This window comes from Antennarius striatus, chromosome 14 (genome assembly GCF_040054535.1).
Source record: "Antennarius striatus isolate MH-2024 chromosome 14, ASM4005453v1, whole genome shotgun sequence".
In the NCBI taxonomy this organism is placed as follows: Eukaryota; Metazoa; Chordata; class Actinopteri; order Lophiiformes; family Antennariidae; genus Antennarius; species Antennarius striatus.
Window position 1 is genome coordinate 752,213 of NC_090789.1, and position 16,984 is coordinate 769,196.

Genomic DNA, 16,984 nt, shown 5'->3' on the forward strand with positions numbered 1-16,984 from the left:
TTAGTATAAAATTAATGATGACAGGGGAGGCAGTAAGAAAGAGACAGAGAACCCTAAAAACAAACAAAACCACTACCCATACTGCAACGGGGCTGCACAGATCTTCCATCTGCTGATAAACATCAATAAAACATTAAACGCATCTGGTGGAGAGGAGAAAGCGTAAAACGTTCCTGTGGGTTCGTTCTGCAGGGGGCGCTGTCGCCCAGCCGATCAAACCAAACCGTTCAAACGTGTTTCTTCCTTCTTCTCTGTAATAAAGAGAAAAAACCGTTAAATAATAATTTAAAACGTGATAAATTCAACTGTGGTGTTGAAGCCATTTCAATAACTTTAAATCATTTAAATCGTTTAAAGATTTACTATAAAATGATGCTGACAAAGCAAGAACCGATCAAAAATAAAAAATAAATCATTAAAATGTCACAAAATTAAAGAGACAGATCGTTTGACCTCCGACCCCACCAGAATAAACCGCTGAATTATCCTTTAATGGATGTAAACACCTGAGACCCACCACACACCACACACACACACACACACACACACACACACACACACACACACACACACACACACACACACACACACACACACACACACACACACACACACACACACACACACACACACACACACACAGAGCCTCCCTGGCGATTTTCCCACCGTTACTCCAGCTGCTCTGATTGGACACGTCCTTAAGCTGTGATTGTCAGGGACACACCCCTTTTTGATGGATGGGCTCCACCCCCAAAAAAATCAGGCTGAGTTTAAATAATGCAGCTCATTGTTACTGACTGTTACTGTTACTGACTGTTACTGACTGTTACTGACTGTTACTGATTGTTACTGATTGTTACTGATTGTTACTGACTGTTACTGACTGTTACTGTTACTGACTGTTACTGTTATTGACTGTTACTGACTGTTACTGTTACTGACTGTTACTGTTACTGACTGTTACTGTTACTGGCTAAATGGGATTGGCTGGAGCTGATTGGACGTCTCCAGCAGTGAGTTTGGTCATGTGATGTTTGACCGTGTGTTCCTGTCATGTGACTCAGCAGGAGGAGGCCGTCAGAAATGTTGTCGTACTTCAGACGCGTTCATTCAGGAAGAGGAAACAAGACAGGAGAGGAAGGAGGAGAGGAAGGAGGAGAGGAAGGAGGAGAGGAAGGAGGAGAGGAAGGAGGAGAGGAAGGAGGAGAGGAAGGAGGAGAGGAAGGAGGAGAGGAAGGAGGTCGGGGCTCTGAACAGACGCTGGGGGGCTCTGACTCACACTCCTGATTCTGACGTTGTTCATCTGGACCAGAGCGGTGACCTGTTCACACCGCTGCAGAACCAGAACCAGAACCAGAACCAACCAGAACAAGATCTAGAACCAGAACCGGAACTACAACCAGAACCGGAACTAGAACAAGAAAACTGAGCCAGAACAAGAACCAGAGCCAGATCTAGAACCAGATCCAGGATTAGAACCAGAACCAGAACCTGAACCAGATCCGTGAGCTCAAACCCGGCAGAGCGCTGAGCGTTCAATAAGAGATGGATTAACTGAAACACATCAAACGAGCATGAACACACACACACACACACACACACACACACACACACACACACGCAGTAAATAATTGATTGATCTCTGGTGTGAACCCTCCTCCACTGGTTTCCTCCCAGTGCATTCTGGTCCCGGATCTCAGGCGGGACCAGAATGCACTGGGTCATTTAGTTCTGGAATAAAATAAAACAATAAAGTTTTAGAAATATCAGATTTAATGCTAGCATGCTAACATTAGCTGCTTTAGCTGGGTTAGCTCAAATAAACACACACAAGTTCCCTTCTGGACCTGTGTGTGTGTGTGTGTGTGTGTGTGTGTGTGTGTGTGTGTGTGTGTGTGTGTGTGTGTGTGTGTGTGTGTGTGTGTGTGTGTGTGTGGTGTGTGTGTGTGTGTGTGTGTGGTGTGTGTGTGTGTGTGTGTGTAGCTGATGAGTCATTAACAGATGCTCAGGCATGCGTGAACGCCCCACGCGTTCATGCGTCCGCAGCTCCGCGGTGGTGGAGGTGGGGTTGTGTCACGCAGAGATCTGTTCGCGGTGACCTACATCTGCTCCGCGTTCCAGCTGTCCGGGTCACGTGATCACAACCAGGAAGTGTGAGAATTGAACACGACCGTGTGACGAGTCACTGTTGTGTAATAATAACAAAATAATAATAAACACAACAATAATAATAACAATAATAATAACAAAAACAATAATAATAATGATGATAATAACATACTACTAATTATAATACTTATTATTATAGGCGTAGTAATAATGATCATTAAAAATATATTAATCTATTAAATTGAATTAGAAAATTAAAATACAGGTAAAATTTCCTGAATTTTAGACAAAAACAAACAGCAAAATGTGACTAAATACGATGCAGGACTGAAGCAAAACTTAAAAGATATATGAAAAATTTAAAACTACTCACTCACTCCCTTTTATGTTTCTCAGTACAGAATAAATCCATTAAACAGCAGCTCAAATATTTTTATTTTTATTTTTATGTGAAAAAATGATCAAATTTAATGTTTTTTGGCTCCATTTACCCACAATGCATTTCTGTATGCAGAAAATCACACAACATCATTGAACAACATCAAGAAATAAATGTTCTTTAAATAAATTTAGTGAGAAATAAATAAAACACTCAACAAAACTTCTTTCTATATGTTGACCAGGTGTGTTAAATACAGTGGATTCTGGTCACGGAAGATAAATGTGCATAAATTAAAACAAAAGCTTAAAAACCATGATTCCATAAACATTGAGAGGCTGTAAAATGATGTAAACATCAAATGCTACAAACTGATTCCACCTTGTTTTCATTCACTAATTCTGAAATTTAATTTATGAAAAACATTTCCAGCGCACCAGCATTTTGGAATCATGGGTTTAGTTCCATTATTTTCACAACATCATTTACGTCACAAAAACTCTGTAATATTCAAGCATTTCTTCTTCATCACCGACGTCATCAGGATAATCCTGACAAATGTGCAAAAACACTAAAAATGAAAACATTAAAACAGCGACTGCAGAAACTCAGAGAAATAATGTGAATTTTTTTAAAGAACAAAACATGTAATTATCACTTCACCGATCAGCTGATGCATCAAAAAATCCTCATTTTACCTACATTTCCAAAAAACTACACGAAATGTTTGAAATAAAATGTTATATTTTAACAGAGAAAATACATTTTGATGTGCAGAAACTATTTCCTCTAATTCAGTTTGATGTTTGTGATTGAAAATTAAGTTTAGACGTAGATTTCCTCAACATCAGTGTTTTGTTTGGTTGAACGCAGCTCTGAGATGACCATCAGCCTTAGAGGCGAGTCCAGCGTGTTTCTTTTACCTAATTGGAGACCCTGTCATACAGACAGAACCTGTGCTAACATGCTAATGCTACATCTCCACTACTTTCATGTGAATAATTCCTGGGCTGAGCAGCATTGGTCTAAAAGAACCCACAGTTTATTTTTATTTATTGCTGGTAGAACCTGGAACTCCCTGATTTTTATTGTAGCTTCATCATCTTCATCGACCTGCTGGAACCAACAGGGAACCGGAAGAACATCAGAGGAGGACGCTAGGACTCAATCCAGGATGTACAATTTACAAACGTCATGCAAGAAAACAGAATAAACACCGAGAAGTAAATGAATAGATCATTAAAAGTAAGTCTGAGTGGACTATAGTTTAAAAAGCCCCGCCCCCTGTCCCCGTAGGAACCCTAGCGTTCCTTAGTGCCGTTGTGCTTTTGTCAGATTGAAAAAATTGTATAAACATTGACATCTTTGCTTGGAAAAAAATTGTCTTCAAATGACAACTTGTCCTTTTCAGATATTGCTTTCAAAACTGGACGGGGGAAGACGCACCTGGGGGGACGCGTCTCGCGCCGTTGCAGCATCGGTAGAGGACGCCGAAGGGCGTGGCTCTCCGTTAAAACACGTTGACGCAAATTTACGTGGCATCTTCACAACTAGCAGCAGGAGTGGGTTTAGTGCGCTGTGGAGGACGAAAGGCATCGAACCTCCGGGGAAGAACGGAATCGCTGGCTTCAAAATCGTCCGTCATGGACGGGGGTGTTCAGGTGCGTCCAAGCACCTCTGGACTTCAAGGTGAAGACAAGTAAATTGTCTTCAAAGCGTCTCGGACTCCTCCTCCTCCTCTTCCTCCTCAGGTGATGTTGGCGAGGTGGGCATGTCGTCTTCATCTGCTCCCACGGTAGTCGTGGGCAACGCGGCTTCCGCTGGTGTCATCTTTTCATAAGTCCTCCTGCGCTGCCGTCGGAGTGTCTGGCTCTGGAGCTCCTTGACTTCCTGGAGGACCTCCTGGGCTTCCTTCCACGATGATACGGCCTCCTCCAGCAGGCGCTCAGCCTCGGCGCGCCGGTTTACCACCTCCATGTCCTCCTCGGACAGCAGGGAAGGAGGCGAGGAGGGCGGCGGTGGAGACAAGTGGTTCTTGTCCGGGCTTTTTGGCATTGAACACTCGAAGGATCCAGAAGGACTTGGGGAGTCTTGACTGGGTGACTCCTTGCTGCTCCCTGGACAAGGTGAGCTCACTTCACTGATTTGGCCGGAATCACATCCCATAACCTGAGAGGAGTCGGATCCACGACGAGGGGTTTCAGGTGACTTCTGGACAGAATCATCCTCCTTGTTCGGAAAAGAGGTCGAACCCTTGAGTTTTGGGGAACTTCCTGGATCGAAGGTCTTCATCTGAGGGGGCTCGGCTGCAGTAAGGCGACTTGAGTCCTTTTGTCTAGGACTGTCGTTGGCTTTAGCGGCAGGTGAATGGGATCCTCTGGACCAGGGGGAGTCGGTCGCCTTTGAGCGATTCCTCTTAGCTTTGGATCGAGGTGACTCCCGTCCTCTCAGGCGAGGAGAGTCTTTGCCACGGTGACGAGGAGAGTCGCTGCTCCTGCTCCTCGGAGATCCAGAAGACCTGCTAAAGAGGACAAGGCTAGTTTGGTTCTACAGCTCCTCTAAAGGTTCCATCTTTACTGATCTCAGTCAGACAAGCCCTGATTTTCATGTTGATTTGTCAAAGTCAGACCCAACAATGTGCTTTGGTAGGTAAAGACCTGGTCTCTACAAGGACCTGGTCCCTAAAAAGACCTGGTCTCTACAAGGACCTGGTCTCTACAAAGACCTGGTCTCTACAAAGACCTAGTGTCTGCAAGGACGTGGTCTCTTCTGAAACTTGGTCCTCACAAGGACCTGGTCTCCAGAAGGACATAGTCTTTACAAAGACCCTATCTCTACAGAGATCCATTCTCGACTGAGACTCAGGTCCAGTCATGGTCAGGTTGAAGGTACCGACCTGGAGTGAGGCGAGTCGGAGCCCTTGAGGTGGTGGAGGTGAGGGGAGTCAATGCCCTTCAGGTAAGGGGAGCTACCTCCTCGTTCTCGCTCTGCCTTGGCCTGTTGGAGCTCCTGCCAATCAAAGAAAGGGTTGAAAACGAAGCTTTTGTGATTTTTACTCATTTAATCTGGCCTCTCATATCATGTGACAGTTTAAGACCATCTGACCTGCAGCCTCATCTCCTCCAGCAGCTCCTGAGCTCGCTGCATCCTCTGGGCGATCAAGCTCTGCAGCTGGCCGACCGGCTGGACTGAAGCCCCGCCTCCTGACTCCTCTTCGGTCAGGTTACGACGCAGGGCGGAGCGCAATTCAGAGCGAATCATTGCCGGTCTGAAGATGGGAAGCAGGAAGAGGGTATAACAGTTGGAGATACAAAGAAGCCTTCCTGGATGGTCGTTGCCCAAGTGGTTTTTGGGTAAGGAAAAGTTATGACAAGATGTTGCTTAATCAGGTGCTGGCGTACCTGGAGGACAGAACTTCATCCATGGAGGCACAGCGACTCCGGCCCTGCATGCTGAACCTTTTTCCTGGTTGTGGTGTTCGAGACTGAGCCTGAAGGGCCTGAGGAACAATAGATTTAGGTCAGGACAGGTTTAGCTGTGAGGCCTGAAAGTTGCAGGACGGTATGGCTTGGGTCCTTCAAACCCTTGTTTGTCAAAGCTTCCAAACCTGCACCTGCTGGACCTTTTGGACCTTGGTGGTCTCCAGGGGGGAGTGTTTACCCCAGGACCTCTCGCTTCCCCGAGGCAGACTGCTGGTCTTCACCTTAGGTTCCTTGGTGGTCACTCGAAGCTTTGACACATCAGTACCGGCTCGTTGACGAACTCCAACCCCCGTAGATCTGAAGACCTGTCCAAAAGAACCACCCCTGTCTCCATCGATTTGGAAGCAGTTTTCCCAGGACCCCTGGGAGTTGCCGTCATACTCCGGGTAGAAACCATCCTCCTCAGCAACCAGGTCAAGGGTCAGCATGCCATGGGAGGAAGTGGAAGCCTGAAGTGGGTCAGTCAGAGGATGGGGTCAAAAAAGACAGCTTGTGTGAGACGGTGGTGTAAGAACACAAAGACACTAGAGACAGTACCACGGCGAGGAGGTGCCCCCTGGTTGGCAGCCTGCGGCCATGAGGGATCTTTGCCCGGTCTCTGGTGGGATGAACCAGGGCACTGTCCTCCTTGATGGTCACCTAGACAGACACTTAGAGTGACTTCTAACATCTCTGCAGAGGTTTTAACTAATGAAGTCCATCTCCGGTTGACCTACAGGTCCACCATACCTCATCTAAAACACGGTTCTTGGCTCTGATAATCGCCAAATTGAGGGCGTTGATCCATGATTCCTTTTCCTCGGGGCTTACCGCCAGAAACACAAGGTTGGGAACCTGCAGAAGAGAACAAAGTGGTCAACAAAGTACATATAAGAAGTCCTCAACCTATGAACACAACCAGTTCCTAAAGGTAGTTTGTAAGTTGAATTGTTCGTCAGTTGTTATTCCAGTCTTCATCTCCATTGGAGGTCATTTAAATGTCATTATTACTCTAAATACTAAAGTTCTATTCCCTCAGACTGACCAGGAAAAGTAATGCTGATGTCACTTCCTGGCCATTAAAAGTCAGACACGCCCCTTGATGTTTGATGACTCTGTCTTATTTCATTAAGTTTCTTCGTTAACTCCACCAATGGTTAACATCAACTAGCAAAACATTCAGAGTTCAGTGTTAGTGTCAGTTAATTCTTCCAGACAGAAACCTGACCCGGCCAGCATTGGTTCCTACATCATTTAGTTCCTACAGGAAGACGACCCACAACCACTGGCCCGTAGGTCTGATGGGGTAGGCTACAGAAACCCCCTTGACCCGTGAAAGTAGAAGACAAAGACAAAGAACAACAAGAACAACAACAATAAAGAGAATAAAGTTCACATTAAAAAATACGAGAAAAATAAAAGCTCCTGACTTCAGGGAACTACAAACGGACTCCCTTAATATCTCATTCAGATTTTATGGCAGCACGCCGTGATAAAACGGAGAGAGAGAGAGAGAGAGACCAACATGTGAAAGTGTCCACGGATTATTCTGCTGTAACTCGTCCTCTGACAGACTAATAGGATCTGAGGATTAGAGCTTTCACCAGAAGAAAAAAAACACGGCTGCTCAGCCAATCACTGGACTAACTCAAACCCACCAATCCTGAGAGGCGAGATGAAATCCACCAATGACGTGACAGCGTGAAGCCACCAGGGTCGGGTGATCTGAGCTCAGAAGACTCCTCAAGTCAGCCGAGCCTGGGACCAATAACATGCTAATAACATGCTAATAGGATGATAATAGTATGCTAAGAAAGCTAATGAGTGAGTTTGGACATCAGGAACGCAGATAAAGACAGGAAAGCTGTAGAAGTGGAGAACGAGCACCTCGTCTCTGTGTGTAATAGTTGTAAATGTTCTTTTTCTTGTGCTAGCATGTGAACACGGAAAAGACATGTTAGCAAGCTAGCACACCGCAATATGACGGGGAACAGCGTACCTGCTGGTGAAAAAAGATTTCATTCTGTTTAAAAATGGTTTTTCAATTTCTTAAATAGTATTTATAACTTCATCGCTCCCTTCTGGCTCTGCTCTGGTTGCTAACCCCACTAGCTCCGCCCCCACAGGTGACCTCCAGGTGACCTCTGGGCGTACTCACGGTGTTGCCGGGCCGCCGGCAGCGCAGCAGCGTGAAGCGGCTGTGGTTCTTCTTGCTGCGACTCTTGGCCTTCCTGAGCTCCTCTGAGCGCTCGAAGTCGAGCAGCTGGAAGACCTCCTGAGCCCGCCGCTCATCCTTCACCTGGAAACACAGGGGTCAAAGGTCAGACCCAGGCTCCACCCAAAGACAGTTATGGAACACACACACACACAGACACACACACAGAAGCACATGTGGAGTTATTGATGGCCTCACAGCTGTTTATTGGAACTGATGCAGGGTGTGTGTGTGTGTGCGTGTGTGCGTGTGTGTGTGTGTGTGTGTGTGTGTGTTTGTGTGTGTGTGTGTGTGTCACGTGTTAATGCCTGTCGATATCAGTCCCAGAACGTTCACATGTGAGCAAAAAGTTCCTGAGGAGGAAAACGTGACGAATCCAAGAGTTCAGATCAAAACTACACCTGTACTAAACTACACCTGTACTAAACTACACCTGTACTAAACTACACCTGTACTAAACTACCCCTGGTCCCAAACTACACCTGTACTAAACTACACCTGGTCCAAAACTACACCTGTACTAAACTACACCCGTACTAAACTACACCTGGTCCTAAACTACACCTGTACTAACTACACCTGTACTAACTACGCCCGTACTAAACTACACCTGGTCCTAAACTACACCTGTACTAAACTACACCTGTACTAAACTACACCTGGTCCTAAACTACACCTGTACTAAACTACACCTGGTCCTAAACTACACCTGTACTAAACTACACCCGTACTAAACTACACCTGGTCCTAAACTACACCTGTACTAAACTACACCTGTACTAACTACACCCGTACTAAACTACACCTGGTCCTAAACTACACCTGTACTAAACTACACCTGTACTAAACTACACCTGTACTAAACTACACCTGGTCCTAAACTACACCCGTACTAAACTACACCCGTACTAAACTACACCAGTACTAAACTACACCTGGTCCTAAACTACACCTGGTCCTAAACTACACCAGTACTAAACTACACCTGGTCCTAAACTACACCAGTACTAAACTACACCTGGTCCTAAACTACACCAGTACTAAACTACACCTGGTCCTAAACTACACCTGTACTAAACTACACCTGTACTAAACTAAACCTGTACTAAACTACACCTGTACTAAACTACACCTGTACTAAACTACACCTGTACTAAACTACACCTGTACTAAACTACACCCGTACTAAACTACACCCGTACTAAACTACACCCGTACTAAACTACACCCGTACTAAACTACACCCGTACTAAACTACACCCGTACTAAACTACACCCGTACTAAACTACACCCGTACTAAACTACACCCGTACTAAACTACACCCGTACTAAACTACACCTGTACTAAACTACACCTGTACTAAACTACACCTGTACTAAACTACATCAGGTACTGGACCATGAGTCTTGCGACCTGTTTAGTCAGTTTAAATCAGCTTCAGCTGTTAGCATGTTTAGCTTTAGGGGTTAGCGTGTTTAGCTTCAAGTGTTTGCGTTCTTAGTTCCAGGTGTTGGTGTGTTTAGCTTCAGGTGTTAGCATGTTTAGCTTCAGGTATTAGCATGTTTAACGTCAGGCTCAGGGGGCGGAGCTACACTCACATGTCGACTGCTCGGCCAGCAGCCTCCGTGTTCATCTGTGCAGAAGGAAAGCCGATAAAACTCTCTCTCCGCTAAAATCTAATTTTATCTCGGACCACTGGCGTCGCCGGACGTTTTTAAGCCCCAGCATTACATCACAGGTCACATGACCCGAGTCTGACTCAGATGTTTGGAAAGGTCTCAGAGGAGAAACACATCAGGAGCGTTCAGTGTCTGTGATGCTAAACATGCTAAGAGACGCACCAGAAGTCCACCCACAATCCTCTGTCCTGTCCAACACACCGCAAGAGGCTGAGGTGTTGTCATGACAACCTCAAAGGGAGGGATACTGATGAGGGCGGGGCCTCACCTCCTTGTCGGAGATGAAGAGCTGCTCTCCTCTCAGAACCACGTAGCGGTTCCTCCACAGCTCCCTGAAGATCCCCCGGCCGCAGAACTTCCTGATCCAGCCCACCTTCTCCGGCTGCTGGACCACCAGCTGGGTCGAGTCCTGGGCCCCCTGGACCAGTAAAGACCAGTAGAGTCACAGAGGAACCAGTAGAGTCAGACAAAAACCAGTAGAGTCACAGAGGAACCCTGCTGGTAGATTGATAATCATTGACATTAAACCAGCCTGGACGCTGCTTCTGATTGGTCAGTCCAGTTCAGTCTGGTCATGTGACCACAGATGCTCGGAATCCACCTGCATCCACCAGGTGAGACGAAATGGTGCTAAAAAAGTGTGAAATAAATCCTCTAAAACCAGAACGACTGACTTCCTGTTTGTTCATGTGACGTCAGTTAACGTCAGTTAACGTCAGTTAACGTCAGTTAACGTCAGTTAACGTCAGTTAACGTCAGTTAACGTCAGTTAACGTCAGTTAACGTCAGTTAACGTCAGTTAACGTCAGTTAACGTCAGTTAACGTCAGTTAACATCAGTTAAATAACATTAAATAACATTAAATTAAGTTTGAAAATCTGAATAATTCAAGATCTTAGCTGGACCTTTGGGTCATAAAACTAATTTATTTTAGCTGACGGAGCTAGCTCGTTTAGCCGTAGCTAATTTAGCTGACATAGCTAACTGCATGCTTGTTTTGAATGTGAATAGTTTCCATAGTAACGCTCACAACACAAACAAGTTCTGTTTGTTTGGGTCACAACCGAACCGACACCGGTCAGATTGAAGAACAACACCCGTTCTGTTTCAAAAGAACAAAAAAAGATAATTAATAGAAAATATTGAATAAAATTGAATGAAGATTTTTTTTTAAAAAGTAAACGGATAATTTTAAAATAAAATCTACATTAAATGTGATCAGTCACCGATTTAAGGTTCCCTGTCCTGTTTCTGACGGAGGCGCCGTGAACGCCTCTGCTGCCTGAACGTTAATCACACCGGGAGAATTATTATGGGATGTTCGTGTTCCCGTCAGATGAAGGAGTGACGGAAACGCTCCTACCCGTCTGCTCTGGTTGCTCTTCTTCATCCTCCCCCCGCTTCTCTTCGTCCCCCCCCCCCGGGGGCTCTGGGGACAATCACACCGACGGGGTGAGGTTCGGCCCGGCCCCGGTGGCGGGTTCGGCCGGTCAGGGGAGCTCTGTACCGGCGAGATCCCGGAGTCGGAGTCCGTTGGTGCGTCCGGTTCCTCCGCAGCCCCGCGTCTGTTGTCTGAGCTGCAGCATCACACCGGGTGTGTGTGTGTGTGTGTGTGTGTGTGTGTGTGTGTGTGTGTGTGTGTGTGTGTGTGTGTGTGTGTGTGTGTGTGTGTGTGTGTGTGTGTGTGGAAACAGATGCTCTCGCTGCCAACTCACATGCACACGCTCTGATGCGCGGACGCGCCTGTGGTCTATAAAGGCGCGACGTCGCCCCCTGGTGGCAAAGAGCGAACAAAGCTCTCCAACGGATCGATTAAATCAGACTATTGATCGATGAAATGGTCACCCTATAAATGAGTAGAATAGTTTACAGCCAAACAAATCAGACTGTAAACTCAACCTGTATGGAATAATCCTTTCTGTGTCTTTATATGGAAATGTGAAAAGTTGTGAAGAAATGCTTTCAAAATTAATTTCTTTTTATTGATTTTCAAATCCCAAAGTGAACAAACAGAAAAAACGAGTTAATCAAATCTTTTTTTGTCCTGATGACCCTCAATTCACAAGTTTACATGATAATAATTAAATTTATTAATGTTTCAAACTGTTGAATTTGTCTTAAATAGACTGAAAAAGACACTTCGATTAATGAGTATTTTGATAAAATAATATTGTCTGTCATTTTTTGAACACATATACACATAGATATGATATATATAGTATGTATGATCAAATCTGGTCAGATCCGATTATATATTCATATGCATGTGTATATACTGTATATTTATTTGATCATTTGCTAATATTCTGATCATGAATACATATATAGTGATCCCTAGTTCCTCGTGGTTAATGCGTTCCAAAAACCACAGCTGATTAACGAATTCCGCGATATCGCGACAAGCTAACTTATTATTTACGGTAATTTACGCATTTATTAAACCACCTTCTATCTGTGTGACCTTTAAAACACTCTGATAGACTGTTTAAAACACTTTTGTGTCTCACGAAAATCCAAGACTCACAGAACGTAGCGCACTTCCTGATGTTTGTTTTTGTCAGATGAACTTCCTGGATTTGGTTTCACTTCCTGGAACAGTTTAAAGTTAAGAAGCAGAACCAAAAGCAGAACCAGAGTCTCGTGTTCTTGGGTCAGTCTGGTTCCTGTAGCCCCACATGTTTCGCTGACTCAGTGGTCTCAACATTCTGGTCCTGTCAGGATGTTGGTATTTTCGGCATCTTCGTTCTCCAGAGCTCTGCAGACGTTCTGCCAGAAGATCCCGGCGTGTCCGCCGGCCTGAGCCCAGCTCAGGTAGGACCGCCTCTTCAGCATCCTCCTCATGCGGTAGTACGGCGACAGCTGGTGGGCCGGGATGTCCTCCACGAACAGCAGGATCAACACGTCCTTCAGCTCGTCAAACAGACGGAAGCTGCAGCAACACACAGGACAAACGGTCAAGACCTGCCCCCAACAGGGATCGTCCAATCATATAATAGCAGCAGTAGCAAGCAGAACGGAGAACAGCAGTGGACAGTTAGGGCGGCTCTGGTCCAGGTTGCCTCAGCAGTGCCCCCACCTGGCCATCTGAATCTCTCTGGAGCACCACTCGCTCTGGAGGTAGCAGCGGCTGATCACACAGATGGTCTTCCTGCTACCGTAGATGGCGTCAGTGATGTTCTCTATGATGGGCTTACCTGTGGAGAACCACAGGTCACTGCATGGGGCCCTGGAAGAGCTCCTGATAACCAGAAACCCTAACCTAAACCAGCCTAAACCAACAAAACCAGCCTAAACTAACTAAACCTAAATCAACCAAACCCAATCTAAACCAACCCAACCTCACCTAACTCTAACTCTAACCCAAACTCAACTTGTCCTCACCTAGCCTAACTCAAACACCACCGAACTGAACCTAACCTAAATCAATCTAATGTAATCTACTCTAACCTAACCTAACCTAACTCATTCTAATCTAATCTAATCTAATCTAATCTAATCTAATCTAATATAATATAATATAATATAATATAATATAATATAATATAATATAATATAATATAACCCAACCCAATCTAACCTAACCCATCTTGTATCCGGTTTCTCTGAAGGTTCCTAAGGACAGCTGGTACTCAGACCTTCAGTTCTATCTGGGGAACCAATGATTAGCAGTCTCGTGGCCAAAGCACAGTGTGCTCGCTTGGACGTGGCCTTGCTTTGACATTCGACTCTGGACCAAGATGAAGACTAAATTTATCATTAACATATCGCTGGTACAAACCCAACTTTGGTTTCCTGCGTGAAAGTCACCAGAGAATTCATGGAACCAAGACAAACACACTAACATCAGGTAAGAAGAGCCTGTTCACCTGGTTGGAAGTCTCGGTGGTGCAGACAGAGTCTAAAGCCCTGCTCTCCCTCCAGCACCGGGAGCATCTTTCCATAAACCCAGGCCTCATCGTGAACGTTGTAGGAGATGAAGGCGTCGTAGTGGAGATGATCCGCCTTCTTCCTCCTCCTGCTGTCGTAGAGGAAGGCCAGGAAGAGGTAGTAGGCATACGCTAGCTGCCACCTCAGAAAGTGATAGGTGAAGGGGACAAAGAGAGTAAGCACAACCAGACAGGTGCTGGAAACAAAGCAGAAGAAGTTGACGTCCGTCCGACAGGACTCTGCATCCATGTCCAGCAACTTGGTTCCTTGTTTCGCTGGAGGGAAGGAGCAGTCGTACTGGTAGGCGTTAGCTACCTGCGTCTGGTTGTTGGTCTTCACCCACTGGACAAAGGCAGCGTTGGAGCAGTCGCAAACGAAAGGGTTGTCCATCAGGTCCAGGTAGATCAGCGCCGGGAGAGACTGGAAGACGGTGACGTTGATCACACTTAGCTGGTTGCTACTCAGCAGCAACCAGCTAAGTGTCGGCAGCTGGACCTCAACCAGAAAATCCAACGAGCTGAGCCTGTTTTGGGCCAGATTGAGAACCTGCAGTTTTGGGATTGGCTGAAACAACTCGGGGTCTATTTCTCTTAGATTACTCCCAGTTATCTGGAGACTTTTAAGGACAGGTGTGCCGTTAAATGTGTGTGGATGAAGGGGATCTATGAAGAGTCTGATCGCCGTAAAATACTCTAAAGTCTTCAAACCTTTTAGCAGAGTCCCATTTGGAGGGACGAGCTGCTGTCCGTCATAGCTCTCCATTATAAGGTTCTTCAAGGAGGGAAAGTCAGAAATCTGTTGTTCGTCTTCTGAGTTGGAACTCTTGGTTATATATACAGACGTGAGGTGCAGTCTGAGGCTTTCAAGGCGTGTCAGGTTAACATGTTGAAAAATCATTTTATCATATATGAACGGCGTAACACTGAGAGTTTGAAGATTGTCCAGTCCGTTGAAAGCTCCTCCATGAATAGCGTATCTTCTGTCCGATTCTACGTCCAAAGTCTTGAGGGCAGACAGGTGCATGAAGTTGTTTGTCTTAAGTTGCATTAATTTGTTGTTGTGCAAATCCAAAGACTCTAGTTTCTGCAAATTCACGTTTGAGAAACTATTAAGTCTATGAATTTCATTATCTCCAATATTTAAGTCTCTCAAGTTGGTCAAATCTTTAAAAACGGATCCATCAACTATTGAAATGCGGTTCTGTTTCAGATTTAATGTCATTAAACTGGTCAAATTTAAAAAGTCGGAGCAGCCCAACTCGCTGATGAAGTTGGTACTCAGGTCGAGGGTCGCCAGGGTTTCCAGGCCTCTGATGGCGGGTGGGACCTTCTTCAGGAAGTTCTCGTTTAAGTTCAGCTTCTCCAGTTGTTTCATTGATCTAAATGCAAAGTCAGACAATCCTTCCATGTTATTTCCTGACAAATCCAGTCGAAGCAGTTGAGAGCAGGGCAGCAGAACCGTCTCGTTTATACTGAGAAACGAATTCGCGATCATTTCCAGACTCGTCAGACCAGGGAGCTGACAGGCGATGTCGAAGACGTCTTTCTCCTCCATATAACCCATCGACAGCTCTTGCAGTGACTCAGTACTCTTCAGCATCTTCCTCAACATCTCCCTGCTGATGTCAGACGCCTCTAAAGATATAGACGTAAGGTTCCGTAGAAAGGTTGTGTTCTGGACGTCCCACTCAAAGTTTGCTGCAGTGGTTATGTGGAGGTCCTGAAGGTGAGGAAAGACGTCCCGTTTGAGGCTGAACCTCATCAGTTCAGTACCGGTTAAAAACAGGAGTCGGACGTTTGATTCATTTAAATACAGCTCATCTGAATCAAAAGACGTTAACCCGTTGGAGCCGATTAGAAGCTGTTGAATGTTTGGCAGCTGTAGAATCGGTGCGATAGCCGCGATTTGGTTTATATCATTATAATTCATCGTTAACTTCTCTAGACTGATCAGAGGCTGGAACGCCAGCGGCGAGATGTAAGCGATGACGTTCTTCTCTAAAGACAAGTAAGTCAGGTTCTCCAGACCCTGAAACATGCCGTCGGTCAGGCTGCTGAGTCGGTTTGAACCCATGTCCAGCTGGATCAAACCCAGACCCGAGAACGCTCCGTCCTCCACGCGGGAAATCAGGTTGTTTTGAATTTGTAGAAACCTGAGATTTGCTAAGCTGCTGAAATCGGTCCTGTTAATCTCCGTAATCAGATTCTGGCTGAGAACCAGCGTTACCGCCTCCTGGGGGACGTCATCCGGGACGGTCCTGAGGCCACGGCTCACGCATTCAACCACAAATACGGGAAAGGAAGGGTCGACCGTGCAGCGTTTCAGGGAGAAAGCTAGCGAAGGGTTAAAGCGAAGCGGCAAACACAGAAGTAAGACGAGAAAAGTCTGACGGTGAATCATCGCTGACATGGTGACCTCCAGGAGCAGAACTACAAGACCAAAACAGAAGACGTGAGAGACATCCGGCTACGCGAGCAGCTCTGAGGCTAACTGGTGTGTAGCTTCTAAAGGTGATGTCATATGATGATGATGATGTCGTTTATCTACCAAGTTAATCAGATTGGAGATCTTGAACAAGAATGTTTAAATGTTTAAAGGAGGAAGGAAAAGGACAGAAGTAAAACTATTCAACGTTCATATCCGATCAATACCTCTACTATTGATTGATTTCAATGACAGATCAATACAGCAGGTATTGGAGGGTTTCCCTGAACAGTTCCTGATGGTCCAGAACTCAACGACCATCCAGAGAACCTTCAGCTGCAAATCTGATACGGATCCAGACTCCAGCTTCAGGCAGCGTTCCTGAGGGATCTCAGCCCATCGCTCACGGACAAAAGCCTCCAGTTCTAGAACCTGGAATCCAGACGGTTCTGAGCTGCCGGAGCCTCGTTTCTGGGTCTGCAGTGGTGAAGGAATGGGAGCTGATGGAGATCAGAGACCTCTTGGAGTCTCATATCTGCTGCATTCATCTGTTTAATGCTAAAAATCTGCCCCAGATTCCACTCCCAGTTCAGAGCTGGGGGTTCTGGGATTGACTGGATGTGAATGAAAGTGAGAACTCACCGGTGCGTTCCTCCGAGGTCGGACCGCAGACCCTCAGGACTGTGGTTTGGTTTCTTCAGGAAGGAAGAGGTCAGTTTGTCTCAGTGAAAAGAGGAAGCGCTCAGACGTGAGGTTGGCTTTCAGCTCCACTCGTTCTGTTTGTGACT

General features: G+C 45.8%; 2 protein-coding genes across 8 annotated transcripts in view; both read right to left on the bottom strand.

Annotated features, from left to right (window-relative positions):
- Nucleotides 1–2,532: 2,532 nt before the first annotated feature.
- On the bottom strand, nucleotides 2,533–11,400 carry plekho1a (pleckstrin homology domain containing, family O member 1a). 3 transcript variants are annotated; one of them, XM_068332499.1, is made up of 10 exons: nucleotides 11,209–11,400; nucleotides 10,114–10,263; nucleotides 8,108–8,248; nucleotides 6,700–6,804; nucleotides 6,508–6,609; nucleotides 6,096–6,419; nucleotides 5,890–5,987; nucleotides 5,594–5,756; nucleotides 5,385–5,497; nucleotides 2,533–5,006 (listed from the first exon to the last, which is right to left on the bottom strand). In XM_068332499.1, exons 1-10 carry the CDS (start codon nucleotides 11,233–11,235, stop codon nucleotides 4,199–4,201), a joined length of 2,031 nt encoding a protein of 676 aa, XP_068188600.1. In that variant the 5' UTR covers nucleotides 11,236–11,400; the 3' UTR covers nucleotides 2,533–4,198. The 3 variants fall into 3 exon arrangements, with proteins under 3 accessions (XP_068188600.1, XP_068188598.1, XP_068188599.1); XM_068332497.1 differs by having other exon boundaries at nucleotides 2,533–5,009; XM_068332498.1 differs by lacking the exon at nucleotides 10,114–10,263 and having other exon boundaries at nucleotides 2,533–5,009.
- A 432-nt stretch (nucleotides 11,401–11,832) lies between these two features.
- The window catches only part of LOC137607038 (toll-like receptor 13), a 5,530-nt gene continuing 378 nt past the window's right edge, over nucleotides 11,833–16,984 (bottom strand). Inside the window, exons 1-4 of one of the 5 annotated variants that reach the window (XM_068332483.1) lie at nucleotides 16,839–16,984; nucleotides 13,712–14,192; nucleotides 12,922–13,039; nucleotides 11,833–12,774 (exon numbers count right to left, since the gene is read on the bottom strand). The exon at nucleotides 16,839–16,984 is cut by the window's right edge and continues 378 nt beyond it. In XM_068332483.1, the coding sequence (XP_068188584.1) occupies nucleotides 12,543–12,774; nucleotides 12,922–13,039; nucleotides 13,712–14,162 (801 nt within the window). In that variant the 5' untranslated portion in view covers nucleotides 14,163–14,192; nucleotides 16,839–16,984 and the 3' untranslated portion in view covers nucleotides 11,833–12,542. Of the gene's footprint in view, nucleotides 12,775–12,921; nucleotides 13,040–13,711; nucleotides 16,202–16,423; nucleotides 16,563–16,838 lie in introns of those variants that run through there. The other 4 variants (XM_068332481.1, XM_068332482.1, XM_068332479.1 and 1 more) reach the window with 4 other exon arrangements.

What these genes read in the sequence shown, in the direction of transcription:
- plekho1a (XM_068332497.1), bottom strand. Translation starts at nt 11,235, where the DNA reads ATGAAGAAGAGCAACCAGAGCAGACGG. An exon ending in GGGGGCACCTCCTCGCCGTG is followed by an intron (nt 6,420 to 6,507) that starts GTACTGTCTCTA and finishes GACCCACTTCAG; the next exon opens with GCTTCCACTTCCTCCCATGG. An exon ending in GATGAAGTTCTGTCCTCCAG is followed by an intron (nt 5,757 to 5,889) that starts GTACGCCAGCAC and finishes TCCCATCTTCAG; the next exon opens with ACCGGCAATGATTCGCTCTG.